Consider the following 22,166-nt stretch of genomic DNA (forward strand, 5'->3'; position numbering starts at 1 on the left):
AAACACACACACACACACACACACATATACACACACAGGCTCAGGCTGACACGCATGCATAAACATGTGTTCACACACATTCCAAATGGTGCACACACACGTACATAAACACAAGGAGATGCAGAAATGCGCATGTCGTCTGTCTCACTTGCTCCAAATATTTAAATGCTTAATTTTAATGGAAAACTGTCGTAAACTGATCACCCTCGGAGGGCATTTTTAGTTATTTTCAGTTTGCCTTGCTCCGTAAACATCAAAGGACAGTGTCAAACATCCAGTCGTCTGAGCTTTTCATTCTTATTTTAGATATGTAGATAGTACATTAATCTCTATTTTCCCCACATGAACATTAACAACCTCTTATAAGGAAAGAAAAGACAGAGGATGAAAAAAAAAAAATATCTGATCAGTCTAATTTCTGTCTAATTTGGCTCCTAGAATATCATTTTTTCCAGTTAGAGGAATTGAGAATGATCATTTGCATCAGGGACGTTTCCTTATTAAATCAGCACTGAGCCTCTGTTCGGCAGCTCACAGGAGAAGCACTTATTGGGTTAAAAGCTCATCTCGTATGGTTTATTTTAAATATACTCTTCACAGCCACTCTGGTGTAAGAGAAAAGATATCAAATCACTGTCTTTCTGTCTATGGGCAGGGTTATCTGTATCTCTGCATGCTCTCTTTCTCTTTTTTTGTTTCTCTCTTATTCTTTCTCTCTACTCTCTTCAACATTTCCACCTTCAATTTTCTTTTGTATAGCCTCCTATTCTTTCCTCTGCTGTATCAATATTCTATTGAGTTGGTGTTTGTGGCCCTTTATTTGAGAACTCTGCAGTAGGTCTGCAGATCGCAGAGTCTTTTTCTGGAATGGTGCCCTCTAAATAATGATAAATTACTTGAGCAGTATGCCATTTGCTAATTATATCCATGATTTACTACACAGCCCGACTTAAATCATTCAAACCAGCCTTGCGTAACAATGCCTTTTTTTCCTTTATAAAATGGTTTCCATGTGTATAATCTAAACATTTTATTGGCATATACGGTATATATAGAATGTGCACACAAAACACTACAACCATCTGATCCCCTTTTATTTCTTTTTCCACAAATCCACCTCTCTTTTCACTCAGCCGTTGTTATCCTTCTATCAGAAAATTCCACTCTGGGAACTTTTTATATGTGTATATTAAAAAAAAAAAAAATCAAGCTTAGCATTTTTCCCTCTCTGTTCATTGTTTAATGAATCCAAATCTGGCTCAGACTCCAAGGCTATTATAATTGCTAGCAGGATGTGTTCTATTTTAACATAAGTATCACTCCAATGGAAGATCCACTTCTGGCAGAATAATGCTGGTGTTATACCATTATCAAGAATATTCATGAATATGGATGTGCAGCATAAATAAACATATGTAAATGTTACACAACAGATTCACCCCTCTTTTACCACAATATAAATCACTTTGATCTGTGTATCCTGTAGTGAATCATATTGTTCTTTATCATAGGGCTTCACTGCAACAAGCATGTGGCTCACATATGTCGCCTGCATTTTTCTTTCCTCCGTTTCTTATTTTTTTGCGTTGTAGTGTATCATCCATATTTTGTTCTCAGTTCACTGCAGTGTGGCAGTGGTCGGGGTGATATTACGCTGTGGCTGATTTATGCTTCTCAAGATAAACTGCAAATAGGGAATGTCCGAGAAATTACACTCTCATCGCCAAGGCACAGGCCTGACAGCAAACAAGGCCAGAACAGAGGCATGATGACCCCACTGCAATCACACACACATTCTTGAACAGATACACAGAAACACGCACCGAGTCCCAGCCGCACCCTCAGCCCCATGCAAACACAGATAGCATCGAGACAGTTTTGTTGTCAGTTGAAAATATTATCTCTTGTAGTGGACTGAAAGCACCATATGGTGAAATGTTTTTATGGTGTTGATGTGAGTGATGGCTCACTTGGCGGAGCTGGATCGACCCATATTCAGATGCCTACTCCACACCCCCACTCCCGTCCCAATACACACACATGCACGCATCAAGTGGAGCTGAGCCGATGACTGGAAGAGAAAAGACATGGAATTGTTGGTTGAATGCACGATCTTATTCATTATCACTTTGTATTGTAGTTTGTTTCATTCTGTGCTCATTTTGCTTACTAAACTGCTAATTCTTTTATTTTAATTTTTTTCATTCTTTCTTCTCTCAACCTTCTTTTAATTTTGAGGAATTAAAAATTAGTCACATTTTGACGCCAACTAAAAGTGAGGCAATTGCGACCCTCTTTTTTTCTGATACATAATGAAATGCATGTCTTTTTGGTGAGTTCATTTGACCTAATTTTCTTTGTTCATGGAGGTTACATGACCCTAGGGTCCACATTCCCTGCTCCAATAAATAGATTTTGATATCCAGTCAATGTAATAATCAGGTTAATTATTCACTGTTTTCTTTGTCTTTGTCTTTCTGTTTCTCTGTCTCTTTCTTGGCTTCTTAGGAGAGAAACCCTACCGTTGCCCTCATTGTGACTATGCTGGCACCCAGTCTGCCAGTCTGAAGTACCACCTGGAGCGCCACCATCGCGAACGTCAAAATGGCTCCACTACGTCAGGCCCATCCTCTGGCCACACCCCTTCTTCTGACCACAAAGAAGATCATGGGAAGACAGGTGGTGGCATCTTTGCCCGACCAGATGTCCTCCGTAATGTTTTCAAGGGCATGCCTCCTAACCTCGACTTCAGGGCAGGACCATTGCTGCCACATCAGTGGGCGTCAGCTGGAATGATGTCTTCACACGACCGAGATCGTGAGCGTGATCGTGGGGACCGCCGTTTTGACTCTTCTTCCTCAACTGAGAACATGAAGTCTGCCGATGGCCCATCCTCCATGGTTTCAACCGCAACTGATAGTGCTGCCAGCTTCTCCGACCTAAGCAGGGCTTACCAAAGCATGATGGGAAATGGAGTCCACTTTCAAGGTTCTCTCCAGGCTTTTATGGACAGCTTTGTCCTCAGCTCCTTGAAGAAAGATATTAAGGACAACCAGAGTCCAGCCCAACTCCAGGCCCAGCGCTACCATGATAATGGAGAGCCCAAAGCCAAGCGGGCAGTCTCAGGTGGCCAGGACAGAGAAGATAAGCCTGAAGCCAAACAGAACTCTGGGACTGGCAAACCTGGGTCCCAGTATGAACCACTTGATCTGTCTGTATCAGTCCGGCCAGAGTCTGCATCCGGATCTCTCCCTGGCTCTTCAGTCACCATTCATGATAATGTGGCATGGCATGGCTGCCTCTTCTGCTCCTTCTCTACTTCCTCATTGGAGCTCATGGCTCTGCACCTCCAGGCCAATCATTTGGGTAAGGCCCAGCTGCAGCGGTCTGATACAGGCAAGGAGCTTCAACGAGAGGGTTCTCCCACCACCTCCACTATTCACTCCTCCAACACCAAGACCTCTGGTGTGGCCCTTGACAAAGATGGGGACCGAGATGGTGATAAAAGCCAAGGAAGCTGGAACAACCACATGGACCCGCCATATAACCCCTTCCAGAGTGACTTCTACAGGAGGTTTGGTGGCTTGTATGATGGATCCCCAAGGGCCAATCAGGGAATTCAAGGGTATATAGCCCAAGCAGAGCAAGGTCTGGACCTACCTAGCCAGGCCTTCGGAGGGGCATCTTCAGCTGCTGATGACCATATCGGTGAGAGGGGCTCCTGTGGAGATGCTGAAGATGACCATGTTGGATCAGATGACGAGGCTATAAAGGCTGGGGTGCACAGTTCCAGTGAGACCCCCTCTACCACTCCCAAGAGACAGCAACAACAGAATAATTCTGATGAAGAGGAAGATGAGGGAGGAGTGGCAGAAGAAGAGGAGGAAAGACATGAGGATGGGCAAATGGACATGGACAGAGAGGAAGGAGGAAGTCCAGCTTCAGACCACCTCCAGAGTCACCCCAAGCTGCTCCAAGATGACTCCTGCCTGCCCCCAAGGAGTGGAGCTGGCTTGGCGACGTCTTCCTCCACCATGGCACCGCTCTCTATGGTTCCCCAACCGCAGAACCAAACTCTGGAGAAGCAGTGGCAGCAAGGCCTGGGCATCCTGCCTCCCGGAGGTCCTCCAGGACTGTTGAAGGCTGAGCAGCAGACCCACCCAGAACAGCAAATGAACATGCTGTCTGTCCTCAGAGCCTACAGCAATGACAACCTCCCTGCATTCAACGGCCTGGGAGGTGGAGCAGGAGGCGCACCTCTAGGGGGCATGAAGAGATCAGATGCACCTGGTGAGTGTGTTTGACCCCTACTAGCACTATAACTGCTGTAAAGCACACACACACACACACACACACACACACACACACATATTTACAGGCAGCTACACCAACAGAAAACCCTGAAAAAGAAAGAGCACAAATTGAAACTTAAATTCAATTTTCCCACCACTGCATACACCTATACACACAAACAAAAAACATATACATTTTTGCCTGACACCCACAAAGGAGTCTCAGACACTCACTAAATGTCTCACGATTGGCTCTGAAGTGATTTCAGCCTTATTTCAAGCAAGTTTAGAAGCTATCAGCTTGGTGACTAGCAACAGATTAATCTTTATTACACGTTTATATTACTGGGAGTGCAGTGCCTCCCTCCCGCTCCACAGCATGGGGGGAATAACCCTGGATGAGTCAGAGCAGGACCTCAGCTCCCTGTGCCATCTCCACCACATGTCTCTTAACTATCTTAGCTCTCATAAAGTCGGCTCCCAAAAGCCCATTACTTTATAAGACTCGTCGATCTATGACCCTGTGAAAAATGAACTGTCAACTTTCATGATTCTGCTAAGGTTATAGCCGCTCCTTGAGACTGAAGAAGGAACTCTTTTTTTCCCTCTTTTTTTTACAATGCTCTTTTGCTTTTTAGTGGTGGTTGCTAGTTGCTAAGTGTCTCCATAGGAAGAAAGTAAAAGGCAGTATTGGTGCTGAGCTTCAAAACACTGACTTATACACACTACAGAGACAGCAAATGTGGAAAAGAGACAGATGACTTCGCTCTGGTGTTAGTAAGAGTCTATTAGTGACAAATCATTCAGATTGAAAATTGAATTAGTTAGCTATTGATCATTTTTAATTAAAATAATACTGATAAGAATCATACATATTTTCCTTTGTTTGAATAGCAAAAGGTTGAAACATGTTACCTATGAAATGCAGAGCACATCTTGAATACATTTAAGCAATGCAGTTTTTTGTATCATCTGACATTTTTATCTGACAAAATCTTATTGTCAAGGAATCAGGCAGTTTAACTATACAATGCTGATTTTATTAAATACAGATATTCCTTTGTGTGTGAAAATGCAAAAATGCCGTACATATTGTTCAGTATAAAACTTTGTAAAACCAAACTATGTAATGTGGGCAGTTCCTTTTGCAACTAGGAATGCTTGACCTTTATAGATAAGGCCTTCTTTGTGAAACAAAGGCCTTTCTTACATGCTCGAGTCAGAGTCAGTAGCATTCTTTGCAATTAAAAAAAAATAAATATCAACCAGAAAAACAAAAAGCATGTTCTTATGTATCTAACTTCCTGGCAGGTCTCTTGGATGGTACAGAAGATAGCATAGAAAAAATATGAATAGCTGCAGGAAACATGCGTAAAAGCAAGATATGTTCTGGTGTGCTTGTATGTGAGTGAGTGGATTGTTGTGCGAAGTGTGACCTTACTTTAGGTGATATTCCCTGCCTAGCTACACTCCCATTCCAGTCAACAGCTATCTGTGTGCCCTGTTACACTGATACACTGTATGTATCAGGTAACACACCGCTGTATCCTATTTTACAAGCGAGGAGTTTATGGCTTCTCTTACTGATGTCAAAAGCTTTACGTTTTCGTATTTGTGTGGTAATGCTAGATTGGTGGGAGGTCTCGTTCTTACCACACACTGCGGAGGCTCAGACTTTTTTCACAAAGTCCAAAGATATGCAAGTAATTAAAATTGAAGCTGTTGACTGCATATAAGTACGAATGTGAGCGTGCTTGTTAGTGTTTATTCTGACTGCACAGTGGAGTCAATATGTATTACTAGTATTATATGCTGTGATATGATGATTACTGCTATTATAGTTTCCCCTGCAACAAGTATAGTGTTTTTTTTATATTACATCCATCAAAATGAATAAAAACATAACAACTACACTTACTGTTACAACAACTATTATTACCACTTACACAGTTACTATTGAATACACTGTTACCAGTTGCTTAAATTACAACCATGACTCACTCAAAGGCTAATAGTTGTTTTCTGATCCTGTACTAAAAACACAAAAATACTCCATTACAAGTATAAGTCCCATATTTAGACCATAGCAGGCCAAGATGGAGCTTTCTGATGTGTAGTTTATTCTATAAGAAGGCCTAATATATAATCAAATGATGACAGATTTTTAAGAATTAAAATGTAATACGCAAAATTAGCTATACCAAATATATGTGACAGGCTACCAAATGTTATTGTCTGTGAAATATGGTAAAATAGAAGTACAAACAAGAAGAACATTAGTATTTTAAAACTGTAGCAATGTTCAGTTCTACGGTACATTTTTAACACTGTTGTTGATACTCCCCTGACTTCCATACCACTATTATGACTGTTCGTGCTGCTTCAGCTTCACGCACTACAGATGCGGGAATAGATCAGAAATAATAGACGTACTTGTTTCATAGTAAAATGCACTATTACAGTCCTTCTTTACGTGTCCACTTGTAAACCCCTCGTGCGGGGGGTCACCGGCAGCTTGAAGAGCAAGAGCCACACATTCCACCGTTATTTGGCGGGTGGAGAAGGTGGGGGTAGCAAAGACGTCTGTAAAACTCAATTCAGACCTGGCAAAATGTGATTATCTGGAGTGGGTTTGCATTAGGTTTGTATGCAAATACAGCATAAATCATTAATATCGAAATTCTCCCCTGGATCTGCGGGAGCTGTTGTAGGGCATGCGTTGCACGTCTGGAGTGGCCATCTCTTCATTAGTATGCCCGGAGGAGGGGAAAAGGGGTACAATGCACATGAATCTACTAGCACTCTGACACATAACAGATACACACATATAAGGATCTACACACACATATTCACATGTCTGTAGTATTAAACCACACCTCCCTAAACTGGCCCAGGAATTGGATTTATCAATAAATGTCATTAACAGCAGCAGTGGCCCTGAGGTCTCTGTAATCAGACAAGGTATCTGGTTACTGAGGTACAGTACGCTGTGTAAAGATTGATATGAACCCACACCATTTGCTGTACTGTAGATGTGCTTAACACAATCAATACTTGGCTGCAGTGGAGACCTATCTATAGCCATGCATTATCAAACATGAAGTATTACATTATTCAAACAGTGCTGTACATGCCATGACTGCTTGCGAACATTGCTCCTCACATCGTATTACTTACATTACCTCAACCCCCTTGTTCATTTAATATATTAAATGTGGACTAGGACTTTAGAAGGTTGAGACTGACAAGCTGGAGAGGAAGTGTTGATATAAGTGTAGGACTTGGATGAACGTTTGGAGGATGTCAGAGAAGAAAATGGCAGAGCTCATAGCTGAGCACCTCTTACAAGTCGAGAAGTAGGCTACAAAAACAGTGAGTTAGTGGAAAAAGAAGAGAGGAAAATGCCGTATATTCTCACTTACACCCATCACTCCCAATTTACAAGTACTCTCACATTGTGCTCTATAGTTCTCTTCATAAGTGTTGTGGCTTGTTTGTGTTTGTTGCTGATAGAAACTCTCTGAGAGAGTCACCTCCTACACACACATTAGATGACACTAAAGAGGCTGTTATTATTATTATTATCAGTAGTAGTAGTAAGTGGACCCTGAAATTTAGTCAAAAACATACACTATGCCGTCTTCAACTGAAGCCTTCCAAGTAAGAACTGAGATAATTTAAGCTGAAAATAGCATACTTTATCTTGCTCCTATCTACTCCACCTCTTACTTCTGTTGTGACTCTTTGCAACAACAGCTCACAACTCTACAGGGAGAAATCCATCATAAATACCATGCTTTCCATAAACACTGGCTTCGGTGAAAAGGAATACAGTTTAGTTACAAGCTCTTTAAAGAGAGAATGTGAGTAGAATTACAACACAACCATTTCCCTCACTAAATCATAAACTTATCAAATACTCAGCTTTCAAATTTATCTTTCATCATTTATTTACCTCATGAATACCTGCAGCAAAGACTTGATCTGTAACCACTTCAGAAATACTACGTTGAGTGGTAGCTACCAAACTCATCAATATTAACATTAACTAAGTTAGCCTCGTTCATTATTACAACCTGTAGCTACAACCTGACAATAAGATCAGCAGCAGGAGATCCGAAATGCCGATTACTGTTTCATATTTGTTGTTCTTGCACACTGAATTATCAGCTGGAACGTACTCATTTTTAGACCTGACTTTTCACTGCTTGATCCAAATCATGGAGTTCCTGATTTTGAACTGAAAAGGTTAATGACGGAAAGCTAATAGTTTACATTTCTTTTTTGTGAGGCGTTCAAGAAAATATAGAAAAACTTAAAATGGTACAGAGCAATGTTAGCATTTGTGTTGTTTTTTTTGCACCCAGAGTCAAGTAAAAGGGAAAATCTCTTAACAAAAGCTGCAAAACTATGATGTTGAGACTGAGACACACTGAAGGGATGATTGACATGTAGATATCATTAGCAATAATGAATCACATAATAGCCTTTCCCCCCATTTTGCAGACACAAAGCAAACATTTTAGATTTAATGTTGAGGCTTGTGCCAAAAGTGTAAAAATCTGTATATAGAAATTAGCAAGTATATATTTTATTTTAGTTTCTCTCTATGCAGCCTTGTCATGACATTAGTCACCTTTTATCTACCGTTGTGCGTATTTGTGTGTGTGACTGTAAGTGTGTTTGTGTGTGGTGCATCAGGTGACAGCTTTCTACATCTTTAATGCAACGCTGGTTGGATTTGAACCTACAAGTGTTGAGGTCACATTGGAACACTATGCAGGAGACATATGAACCGTACATTTCATGGAGGGGAAAGCAAACATTCGAACACATGCACATCGAGGAAAGTGTAGGCCATCATAACAAAAAGGCTAATACGTGTGTCTGTGTGTGTGGATACGGCTGTGTTTGTGTGTGTGTATGTAACAGGTTCTGTAATGCACTGATGGTAATTAAAAACATATGGCGGGATTGGTGGACTCGCTGTGAAGCGCAGATGTAGTGGATCACACTTGGCAATACTGGTGTAGTTTTCATTTTCTCTGGTTTAAGTGGAAGAAAGGTAGGCAATAACAAATACTTCACACACACCCACACACACAAGCACAGACACACACACAGTACATGTAGACCCACATAAACTGGTGTCTGTATAACACAGATACAGTAACAAAAATGTCTGTTTATGTGTACACACAAAAAAATGGAAAAATCACCCAATTACACACCTTGGCCTGTATTTATAAAACTGCAAGTACAGTGTAGATATGGTGTAGCCTGATAAGCTCCTCTCCAGAAATGTAACTACATGTTGCAGCACCGCAGATCGCACCTGAGATTGGTCCACTTACTGGTGATATACACCGCATATTGATTTGCGCAAAGACAATACTGTGAATCAACATACAATATGTAATAGGTTATAATCGTAACTGGTTTGCTCACAGTACAAACACAAGAGTCAGTTTTCTGCCAGTGTAGCCATGGTCTATTGGCTGATTTGCGTTGCTCTACCAATCCTTGTATAAGCTCAGTTTATTCCGACATTTTCTCTCTTTTCAGATTTATTTGGGTAAAAGTAACTTCTTATTTATCATGGAGTTAAACTACAAAAAATAAAAATAAAAATAAAACCAGTTTTACAAACCACTTCAACATTTAGTTTTTTGAAGTTGATGATGTTCCCTTAACCCTTAATTATCAGCACTGACTTTTTCAGACATTGGGGATACCACACAAATTAACTTTTTAAAAGTTGAAAATTAAACATAAAACAAATGTAAGGAATTTGTTTTTTTTTTTTTTTTTTAAAGAAAGGTGCAGACACCCAATAAGTCCTTGTCTAGTAGTTTGAGCAGAAACTGGAGAAGCAGGTCAAACACACACACACACACACACACACACACACACACACACACACAAACTGGACTGGGTGTCAGAGTCAGATTTTGGATGTTTATCGTGCAGCTTGGTGGTTAGATCTCTGCTTGAGTTTTGTAGGTACAATATACACACACAAAAAGAATCCCATAGATCACTCTAAGTTGCCAACAGTGTTGGTGACACTGACTGTTGATTTCACTTGGCTCCTGTAACAACCGTTTTAACACAAACATAAAACTTAGATAGTGCAAAAAAAATACTGTAGTTATTTGTACAGTTACCATGATTTTGGATGCTGTTTGTGATTAACCAACATGCATTCACACACAAACACTAACACAAAATGCTTTGATGTATTGAAATCAGTTGGGTGTCGTGGTTTTGGTAAAACAACAGGAGACGGGTAAAAAAAAAAAAAAAGATAAGTTCTTCTTACGAAAGGTGGTACAAGGTTACAAGAACCTGTCTGGCAAACAAACACAGGAAGCAAGCTGTGGCCAGGAACCAGGAAGCAGTTATTAGTTTAAAAACAAGGCAAGACACAGATTGAGAAACAAAATGCAGAAAGATATGTTACAAAGGAACACAAGCAAGGTGCAAGCAAAAAGGCAAAATCCTGTTACAGGCAAAAATCCAACAGTACAGATGAAACATATATGTTTACCAGCAGCATAAGTAGAGAAACATCATTTAATAAGGAAACTGACTTGGTAACTTCAGTTATCTAAAGCTTGCTAAGTGTGTGCCAGATAAGAGCAAACAACCAGGAACAGGGAAATGTCATAGACAAGGAAAACAAACTATAAACAGGAAACCGCAAGGAAAATAAACAGGAGAGGCTGGAACACTTGATTACTGAGTAGTACGAGGACAATCCGGCAAATAAATGGTGGCATACCAGCAGCAGACATACCGAAGGGACTGATTGGACAATAGGATGCAGATGATTCAGAATACTGTCAGGAAAGAGAACAAAGTGAGAAAGAAAAACAAACTTGGACACACAAGATAAGAGACTTCAAATTTAAACAAGCCCCAAGCTATGGCTCTAAGATGTCCATCCATAATAGTCACTAAAGCCAAAACCAAGCGAGTGGATGATGTTCGGAAGAGGGTCAATTGTCCAGGTAACTAAGAGCAGATGAGTGAAAGACCTGGGGTGGGCAGTCTGACAGCTAAAGAGCAGATAAGCTGGAAACCTTCTGTGGATGGCTCAAGGAATGGCGAGCAAATGAACCAGAGATCAAACTCATCAGAGGGGGAAGCAAGTGTGGAGAAAGGGAAAGCTGGGATTCAGGGTAAGATGCTTGACAGGTTGAGGCCTAGAAACCAGAGCACTTGGCCACCTGTGTGACAACTGCAGGCAGGATAAATAGACCTGCAAGAGATCAGCTGGGAGGGCTGACTAAGGGACCAGCTAGGGGCATGAATCAAGAAAAGGCTGGATATCAGTTGACTTGAATTAGGGATCTCAGTCAGCTCCAGGCCAAGGGAAGCTTCGTCCGACTCAGGAACAGGCTAGGTGACAACTGACTCTGCAGCAATAAATAACTCAGGAACATATTAAGATAAACGTCTTGCAATTCCGATACAGGCAAGATGTTAGCCAACTCTTCACAGGACAGCTTAGTAGCAACATGGGTGTGTACTGACTTGGGAACAGGGGTTTCTCTGGATTGCCATGCACTGTGGTCACAGTCATTCCCACTCCCTTCTTGGTGAAGTCCACATTCATTTCCTTGGTGAGAGCTGCAGACAGCTCTAGACAAGAGCATTTACAACATTCAACAAACTCCCTGAGGGTGGGAACATGTTCTTGGACAGGGCCTCAGAACAGAGGAAGTACAGTATTGTCCAAAAATGTCAACAAGTCGGCATTAGGATGATGGCTGCTGAGTCAGTTGTGAACAAAATTAACTGCATAGGCAAGTAGACACAGTCCTGGGGGGGAACCAGTGGGTTTGTGGGTCTGTGTTTTTAGGGTGACGAAGTCACTGATCCACAGAATTGGATAATGATCTAGGCTGAAGAAATTATGGACTTCTTTACTGCCTCCAACACCTACAAGCACCTCCTGGCTAGTAAAGTTGCTAAACTTTTGTGATCCAAGCTTCTCCCCACGGTTGTGGGTAGAAACTAATTGTTTTCATAAGAATGATTGCACTGATCTGCACTAAATAATATGTTAGACGAGACAGTGCTAACCTGTATAGTCTGCCTGTAAGAGGCCTTAGAGCGAGGCCTGATTTTAAGACTATGTCCCAGGTTATATATTCAAAACACCCCCTAGTGCATCATTACCTTGCACAGTTCACTGTTGTACAGACAACAGAGAAAGTGGGCAAGTCTGTAAAACTGATCTGTCTTCTGGCGCAAGCATAATATGATCTTGAACAGTAGATTTTAAGACAATAAGGGTAGAAATGTGTGGACCCCTGAAACAAAACCATAGCACCCAGCATAGTCATTTCTAAAGTTGGACCAACCAGGAGGTTAGCAGTTTTGGCCTGCTAAACCTAGCCAACTGGGAAGGAGATGATTAGCTGGACAGGAGGTATGTTGCTACTAGGCCCCATACTAGTCTTTGCATAGTTACCAGAGGAATTTATAATGATCAGTAAGGTACTCATTACATTATCAGTTCTGAATAAGAATGCTGGAAAGAAATTTAAAACTCCGATGTCAACTTTGGTGTAATGCTAAAACCACCAAGAGGTCAATTTTACCCCATGTTGTTTTCAACTCCATGTAACTCTGTCAAAATAGAACAAATGTATTTCTCAGTTCCTGGCTTTTCCTGAAATTATTCAACTAATTGTCTTTTGAATTGGGAGGAGGTTTGGATAAAAAAATATAAAAATAATAAATTATTTTTTAGCCTAAAACAACCGTAAAATGAATATCAGCACAAGCTGAAAAAAGTTAGTTTTACAAAAGCTGATACAAAACAAAAACTTATAAGTTAAACTATAACACAAGTAAAGAAAAGTCCTCAAATATGGAAACTGACTTAGTAAGTTTAGTTGCTTGCTAAGTTTACCATTTTAAAATTCTGTTATTTTTGACTTTAAAACATTACATAGTCATGCATTCAAACTTGCCTATAGCCATGAGTTTAATGCTCACACACTTAAAACAATAATGCAGAATTCCCGAATCTTGGCAGTTACATTTATAGAAATGCTATTACTGCTGGTGGAAATTGTGTCCAATAATAATATTAACGATGACATTTTCTTGATGATCAGATAACTAACATGGTTTTGGGTCAGACAATGTCAGTCTCAAAGCTCACAGTCAAAATCCTGGTTGTGCCACCAGACCAGACTGTCGGGTTGAATCGTTTATTCATGGCAAATTCAATTTGAGCCTTCTTGTAAACAGCTTAACCCGATTAGAACTTTAACCAGAGTTTGACCAATATCTGAGTGACTGTACATGGCAGCCACTGATTCTTCTCAGTTCGGTCCAAAGCGAGTTCACTAGCTCTCCTTCTTCTTTCTTAGATCTCTGCATTTCACTTTCCCACACTCCAGGATCCTTCCTTTTCTTTATCTCTTACTCTCTTTCTTTCTCTCCTTGTTGCTGGAGGGCACGGGCTCCTCCAGTGATTAAGCCATCTGGAGGCCTGTCTGTCTGTCTTTTACTGAGAAGAAGAAGACGACTGTTGGTGATACACTTCCCCAGGCTCTCATTGTGTGCCTCCGCCATGCCGAGATGACAGCTTTGACGGCTGGTGAAGGCGAGGTGCTTTTTCCCATGTGCAACAATATTACCAGTTTGACTTGTGCAGAGGTGCATTATCACCTTGTCACCCAAAAGTGCAAATAGTGTTGTTTTCAGAGAGCAATTAAGTGTAATAGCTGCTGTCAAGCCCTAAGGATGGTACCTGTTGCTCACTCTCTCCTTCTCTTTTCTCCTCAACAGATGTGATAGCTCTAAAAATATTTTCCCCTCACTAATTCCCCATATATAAACGGCTGAGCCTGCTGAAAGGTCCTTTCTGAAAAGGCTTCATATTCTTCCCATGCGCCTTTCTCTCAGCCATCTACACTAATACCACCAATAATATTGGCCACATCACGTTTCGTGGAAGTACAGTTCAGTGAATGAAAGGCAGTATCGAGTTGCACTTGATAAGGAAATGGAGACGAATGCTGGATGATTGCAAAGTTACATGACAATTATTCTATTCATTATTTTAGAAACAGGATGGGGAACCAGGAGAGAAGACAGCGTGGGAGCTGGGAGGTTGCAGGGAGCTTAAGATCACATTCATAGACTACATATATGTGTATGTGTTTGCGTGTGTGTGTGTGTGTTCACGTGCAAATCAAGTGATTTTATGTATATATGCGAGTCTGTATACCCTTTCCCCCTGTGCACTCATAGCTACGTTAGTGTGCATTGTATTCGATATTGCAAAACATGAAACAATGGGTTATAAATTGGCCTTCCAACCCGATATATTTGACATGATCTCTGCTTCCCATCTCGTTAGTTTGCTGTTTGTTTCTTTTCTTCCCTGACTCCTGTAGACTTTGTTCGGTTTGAGTTGCTCCTCTTAAGAATGCAACGTTCCCTTCCCCAGGCGCCCTGGAGATGTGAAGAGGACGCCTCAGAGGAGTTGTACTCATAAAGCTCCTCATCCTCCGAGGGAGAGACAGGGAGAGACAGCAGACAGAGAGAGAGAGAGAGAGAACAGTACCGCCAGGCAAAGACACAGGCATAATAACTACACTTACACAGCTAGTCGACACATAATGAGACAATGCTGCAGCAACTTCAAGGAAAAACACAGATATATAAAAAACAACAGAGAGCAAGGCAGAGGGAGAGGAAAACAGGGGGTTGTGGGGGTAAAAAAAAAAAAAAAAAAAGAAGAAACTATGTCAACTTTTATTTCCTCTGTTATTCCACATCAATGGAGGCATGCAGTGATACTAATAAAAACAAAAAATATACACAGGTATAGACACATAGGCAGCAAGCTGCCGTGTTTGAAAAGCTCTGTGGCAATTAAGGACAAATAACTTGCATTATTTCCCGTAGTGAAGAATGATCCCAACCACTCGCTAAAAACATGTTTGATTTAAACATCAAAAAGCGCCAAGAAACAAATAAATAAGACTCAAATAAACAAAGTTGTGAGAGAGACAGAGCACAAACCGCGGGGGGAATAGAATAAGAATAGCGAGCATCGAGACAAATAAGCCAGCAACATTATAACATTAGCAGTTAGAAAATACACTTAATTCCTCAGCAGAGATGGATATAAACTGCATTGTTGCGTTGCAAATCCCAGCGACCGGATTTAAACTGCTGCATTGTTTTATTAGGGAAATATGGGGGTGGAGGAACACTGCTTATTCTAATTACAGTGATTTAATCAGGATTAGAGAGGTTACCTGGATGAAGCTAGGGGGCATCCATGGCAAGGGCACATACTTTTAGACAGACTGGTTGCATGCAGAGGGATGTTTCACAGAGCCGGTCCTTATAGAAACTCATCTGCGACAATGACTTCAGCTTCTAAAACAATGACTTCCTTTGCTCTTGCATTAGTAAACACTGGCCTATTTGTTCTGCCTCTCTTTCCCTCTTCTCTCTATCTTTATGTCTTTCCCTTTTTTTTTTCCCCCTCCTGCCTAGTTAAACAGCAGGCAGAGGGAATCCATTTTAATCTGATTAATAACTTAGTTGATCACATATAACCCAATTTTCATTCAGTGCCGTCCTTGTCTGTCCGGCCACACCCACGCTGACCTTTGCAGTTGCCACAGTAACAATAAAGCACAATAAGCACCATTGTTCTGTCAAAAAAGCTAAAGATGTTTTACATCATAACAAAAATTTATTGTCCCCATCTTTTTAAATGGGATACTTTCCACAAAAGGCCAGGCCTGAAATTGAGTGTGTGTGAGTGAATATGTGTGTGTGTGTGTGTGTCTGGTGGGCTCGCTTATTACGAGTGGGATTCGAGTTTCCTGGGTTGCGGAGATGGGAACAACTTTTCTCATGCATTCACAGTAATATGAATTGTCCTTTTAAAACAGATATGGTTACATATTAGTTTTGAAAGGTACAGTAACTGGCTCAGCGTTAAGCTGCCCTCCAACACTGGGGCTCTTTGTTCCTGGCCGAGCTAATAACTGGCCCCTGATCCTCATCTCTTACTGGTTACGGAAGAACATTCAGCTTTTTTTTTTTTTTTTTTTTCTTCATCTTTTTCCCCCTGAATGTATCTTTGATTACACCGTTATATGAGCTTCATTTTGTCATTTCATTTTCACTCAATGTGTTTAGCGCTGAGAGATTTGTATTCAGGATTGGCAATTATGATTAGAATGCCACAAAGTAAGCCTTGTGAGTTTTTGCAATGACGAGTGAAAGAGAGAGAGAGAAAAAAAAATATCTTTCCTCCCTTTCTTTCCTTCGCTTTCTCCCTCCCTCCCTCTCTCTCACACACATACACACAGGAAATATGAATCAAATATTCATGAAGTGGGCTGAGGTTCTCATACACCCATATGCTTCCTCATTCAAGCAGCTTGCAGTGGACAGAGGCATCCATCCAGCTTGTATGACACAGCCGAGTGTGACAGAGAGCATGACAACACCCCTCCGCCACCTATCACCACAACCGCTGCCATCGCGATAATCATCAAATAGGTCATAGCATATCTTCTCTTTTTCCTGTGTCCTTGTTGCCCTCCATTGTACCCAACAACTTTGTCTTTCTTTTAATAATCCGTTGTGAGAAAGATGAGTCCTTCGAGCTCTGTGATTCACTAGCCAGGAATCCTTGTAAAATCAGGGCGCCATGCATTTGCCAGTTTCCAGAAATTGTAAGTACTTTATGGTTTATAGTTTTTTATTATGCCTTGCTAGGAATGAAAAGGTTGCCGTAAGTGGATGGTCCAGGGGGTGGGAGGGGGAGGCGGGGGGAGGGGGGGAGGATTAAAACTAAAGGGATTAGCACCATACTTTAAGATAAATCTTTTTCAATGTGAAACCTCATCCCCGCTCATTCTGGGGTAACCACTCTTATTAACTGCTTCTCTATCACTCCCTTTTATGTGGCCTATTTTTTCGCTGAGCAACTTTAAGTACAGGCTTTTGGACACGGCCGCACACCGCTAACTCTGCCAGTTACACAAACAACGTCCCTTTTTAAGCATTTAAACACAGAACAATGGCAAAGCACATTGCTGCGCACATTAATGCTTTTGTATATGGGAGAGGAAAAAAGCAGGAAAGCAGAGGAGAAGAAAAGAGATAAGCAGAGCTTGGCTGCGCTGCCCCTCCATCCCTCCATCTCTCTCGCTGTTTTCTCTTTCTCCCTCTCTCTCTATCTTTGTTGAAAAAAAAAAAAGTCTCCCTTTCCATTATCAAATCCAGGCTGATCTGTATGCATCGGGGGCTAAACAGACAAACATCATATTCTCAGTCTCCAGACTCTAATTGACTGAACAAGGATTGGTCACACTTTTAAGAAGCGTTCCATAATGGATTTCCATGTTTGTGTCTCTTTTAACTGGCAGTGCGAAGGGAAGGCATAAATGTTGTCTTTATTACCAAAAACAACAGCCCTCTCTCTTTCTGTCTCCCTCTATCGTTCTGTATCTTCCTTTTTTTTTTTTTTTTTCCAACGGTCGGCATTCGTTGCAAGGTCAACTCTGCCCGACAGATGACAAACGATCTCAAGATGGCCACATCATCTGTCCTGTAGTTGTTGGCTGCAAAAGAGATGAATGCACACATCTATTCTGTCTTCTTTATTCTTCTGCACTTCTTTAATTTTATCATCGAGTCATGGGGGGTGCAGAGCAAAAAATAAAAAAAAGAAAGAAACAGAAAAAAAAATTCCACCTGATTATCTATGGCACCAAGTGCTTCCAGGCCAAAAGCAAATGAGGAGCGGAGGGGTGGAAGTGGTTGGATTGGGGTATGGGGGGGCAAATGAACAAGAAGGCAATCTTTTCAAAAAATCTGCACTTATCGTGTTTCTGTATCAGGAAGCAGACTTGGCAAGAGATGGGGATTCAGTATTATGGACAAGCTGCTCATCAGATGGGAGTTGGGTTTATTTCTGTGGCCCACCCCCCCAACCCCCCCCCCTCCCCCCTATCCATCCATCAATACCTCCCATCCTCTGCCACCCCTCTTGTTTGCTTGTGATCCAAAATGTGCCTCATTTTCCCTGACTGGACAGCTACATCAGAAATGCCCAAAAGAACTCAAGAGTCTTTGTATGGACAAAATACAACTTTTCATTTAAATTATTTGATAGATTTTTTGTTGTTGTTGTTGTTGATATTTTCTTTTTCTTCTTCTTTTTCCCTTCATCTTTTTTTTTTTTTTTTTTACAAGCTCATTATCCGCAGTATGAAGCACGAGGGGGAAAAAAAACAACGGAAAAAAAAAACACGCGTACACATACAGAGCTAAATTCCGTCTCCAGCAGTGACGGCCACTTTTGACAAAACACTAAGTGCATTTCTTAATTATCTGACTTCTCTCTAATACTGTTGTCATATTGCAGACAATCCTTCTTCTCGCTCTCTGATGTTGTTATTATGTTCTCATTTGGACGCTGGCTCTCTGCAGGTAGTCAGCCCCCACCACCTCCCATCATATCCATCGTCCTCTTCCTCACATATACGCACACAAACACACACACTTTTCCCTGATTCTCCTCACTCATTGGTCCTCTGATAAACTTTCCTCCATCCCTTTATCTTTTGTAAAAAAAAAAATGGATTATTGGTATGAAGCGGTATCATTTTGTCATTTCTAAAGCAATTTTTTTTAACGTGTTCGTGTCACCAGCCTGGAAGAAAGACATGTTCTTCTGAAACTTCAGGCAATCAGTTTAAGCACAAAATAAAAAACCTCGGTCTTCTCGTCCCCCCTTCGCTAACGCATCCATCCTGTGATCAACACCATCCGTCCATCACTGATACCCCCCGCCCACCCTTCCTCCACCTCCTCTTCCTCCTCATCATCATCTGACAAAAAAAACAAAGCTCAGCTTGTTAATTAAGGAAACAAATATTCAGCAACTTTATCACAAGTGAGGCAGCAGACAACTCGGTTTTTATTTTTTATACGTTCTTTTTTACTCGTTGCTGTTTTTCCTCTTTGTGGAAGAGTGCTGTCAGCTTACCTGAGGTTTTAGAAGAACACATCTTTTCTTCCAGGCTGTTAACTTTAACACACTGCAGAGCTTTTTTGGAAGAGCGTTCTCTACTTATTTCCATTAAATATTAAACTTCTACAAAGAAAACGCAGAAAGCTCCCAAAATTCCAGGCAATTTCAGACCAATTTTTTTTTTTTTTGGGGGGGTGGGTGTTTTTGAGTTACTTAGTAATATTGAATCTATCTAGTGTGGTCCTACAGTAGATTCCCTTATACAATGAAGTCTGGTCTATCGGTTTTTTGGGGAATGCAGAGGTTGCAGTATTGGATCTTACTCCTATTGAAGCTGACACAGTATAACAAAGCATGCAGGGCCAAAAGTAATGATCATATACAAATATCAATATGAGAAAGAGTGTGTGCTAAAGAAGACGCATGGCTATTGATGTTTAAATAACTGTAGCGTCAGAGAGATGGAGAGAGGGGGAAAAATGTGAATCATATTTTCTCACTGTGTCTTGTGGAAAAAAAAAAAAAAAAAAAAAAAAAGCACTTAATCGAACACATCCCACGAGGCGCAAACAGTGAAGTCAAGGGCAAGATAAAAACAGCACTTCTCTGTCTTTTCTCTTTCTCTCTGCCGGGTGAACAAAACTACAAATAAATATACAATCAGTTCGTATGGCGTTTTATGGCCAATATCTGTTCACTACGGCACTCTTTCTGGATAGAGAAAAAGCCAGGAGTGTCTGACAATACAAACTCTGATGATAAAAAGAAAAAGTAAAAAGTTATGTCTTCAGAAGTGTTCTTTTTTTTTAAACTCCTCTGTGTGTCTTTTAATTTGTCTGGGCATATGCAGCTGTATTTGCATTTCAAATACTCATATTTGAAGAGGGTGGTTTAAATGCCAAGACGCGAATTGATGACAATCACCTCGGCTCAAAAGCATCCGCGCAAACCTTCCATCCCCGCCACTGACATTAAAGCTAAACTAACAGCCTCAATACAAATACAAAACAAATATATATTTATGCTTTGCTACCTCCCTTCCGCTTCCATCAACTTTTCTCTTGCTTTTCCTCGCCCTCCATCTCATTATTTTAATATCACTTTACATTTGAATATCACTTCTTATACTTGCAGGGCAACAGTGTGTGAGCCGCCTCTAACAAACTAAAATAAGAGAATAATCAGCAGGGTTCAAAATGAGGAGGAATTGATTCAGCGACAAACAGTCGGGGTGCATACACACTTTCACACACACACATACTCATGCACAGCCTCCTCCCCTTTGGCTGCCTTTTCATCACTTTTCCATATTCATTTCTGTAATTTACAGTAAATCCAATAGCTGTCAGTCAGACACGAACACAAACACACAAAAGAAAAAAAAAAAAAGGGATTAAAAAACGCTGTAAATTTACTGTGTTGGGAAACAGCTGCTGCAACATTTACAGCAAAGACCACTCTAAAATATTAAAGATATGTCATCACCGGCACTCGGCCCCTGCATCTGTAACCATCTGCTTTCTATTAAAACATTACACCCAAAAAAAGCACACGCAGCCCGCTCGCTTGGCGATGCTATTTCCAGCCTTTTTTTTTTTTTTCTTCTTCATCCAGATCTGTTCAGTCTGGGGGAAACTGCACTGGTGCAGACAAACAACCTTTTGAATTCTGCCGAACTACCCCAGCTGACTGGAAACACTGAAGAAAAACAAGTTCCTGAATATCTGCTGAAGTTGTTGTACAACCTTTAATATCAAGCAGCTGATATTAAATACCACAGGATACTGACAGATCCAAAAAAACAAAAAAACACACGAGGTCACAGGTTCACAAGTTGAAAGCAATTCTGTCTTCAGTGCAACAGAGTTCACAGGAGACAATTTGCCACCTGTTTAGACTGAGATAAATCTTCCCCACCAAAATCAATAGCATATCATACTGATGTTTGTTAGCATGTCTTAAGGCCTTTTTATCTGAAAATATAATTTTTTTTTTCTTTTACTATCGTATTTTCCTTATGATTAATAATAACCGGAGGTCACATACGTAACCCTCCTTTTGATTTATCTCATTACATTACTGGTACCATCCGTATGTCCTTGAGCAAGACACTGAACCCTCAAGTTGCCATGACTAAGAGCATCAGCTAAATGTCTAAAATGTAAAATTACAGTCCTCTCTTCCCTGATGTCCTTGGGTTACTCAGGGGTGTGGAGGCGTACAATGACTCAGACTGTTTGGGGCGATGACATCTGTCCTGTTAGAACAGATAGAGAGAGAGAAAGAAGAAGAAGAAAAAAAGAGAGTGAGAGCTGGGCTTCTGAAAGCAGCGCTGCAAAATATTATGTTACAAGTGAACAGAGAGAGATGGGAGGAGAGACTTATGGGCCGAGTCAAAGGTAAACAATTACAACATCGTGAGTCACTTTCTTGGAGCATGGCTAAAGGAAGATCATCTCTCCCTCTTAATAGGTAATTTCCTTTGTCTTCTGAGGATCATATCACATGTTGCCGTCAACGGGGTGGTCTGCTGAGGGAAATGGCAAATGAGAGAGAGAGAGAGAGAGAGAGAGAGAGAGGGAAAAAAATTACAGATTGAAACTTGGCTGGAAAACTTTCACAACGCCGTTCCTTGAGAAACATTCTGTTCAAATTAAACAAGCGCCTGTTTGTGAGGAATGCGACGACAGATTCGGAGGGACATTTCCCAGTTTATGTCTTCTTTTTTTTTTTTTTTGATATTTCTTGCTTTCTGTCATCTTGTCTGTGCAAAACTAGTTGTCCTTTTTGGGGCTGTCATCTCCCCTTCCTTCATTTGCAACCTCCCTCTTGTT

General features: G+C 40.9%; 1 protein-coding gene across 2 annotated transcripts in view; it reads left to right on the forward strand.

Annotated features, from left to right (window-relative positions):
• The window catches only part of znf536 (zinc finger protein 536), a 207,483-nt gene that overhangs the window by 155,873 nt on the left and 29,444 nt on the right, over positions 1-22,166 (forward strand). For both annotated transcript variants that reach the window (XM_008279351.1, XM_008279352.1), the window contains exon 7: positions 2,509-4,290. In XM_008279351.1, coding sequence (XP_008277573.1) covers positions 2,509-4,290 — 1,782 coding nt within the window. The remainder of the gene's footprint in view (positions 1-2,508; positions 4,291-22,166) is intronic.

Source organism: Stegastes partitus, unplaced genomic scaffold (genome assembly GCF_000690725.1).
Source record: "Stegastes partitus isolate 25-593 unplaced genomic scaffold, Stegastes_partitus-1.0.2 Scaffold156, whole genome shotgun sequence".
Lineage (NCBI taxonomy): Eukaryota > Metazoa > Chordata > Actinopteri > Pomacentridae > Stegastes > Stegastes partitus.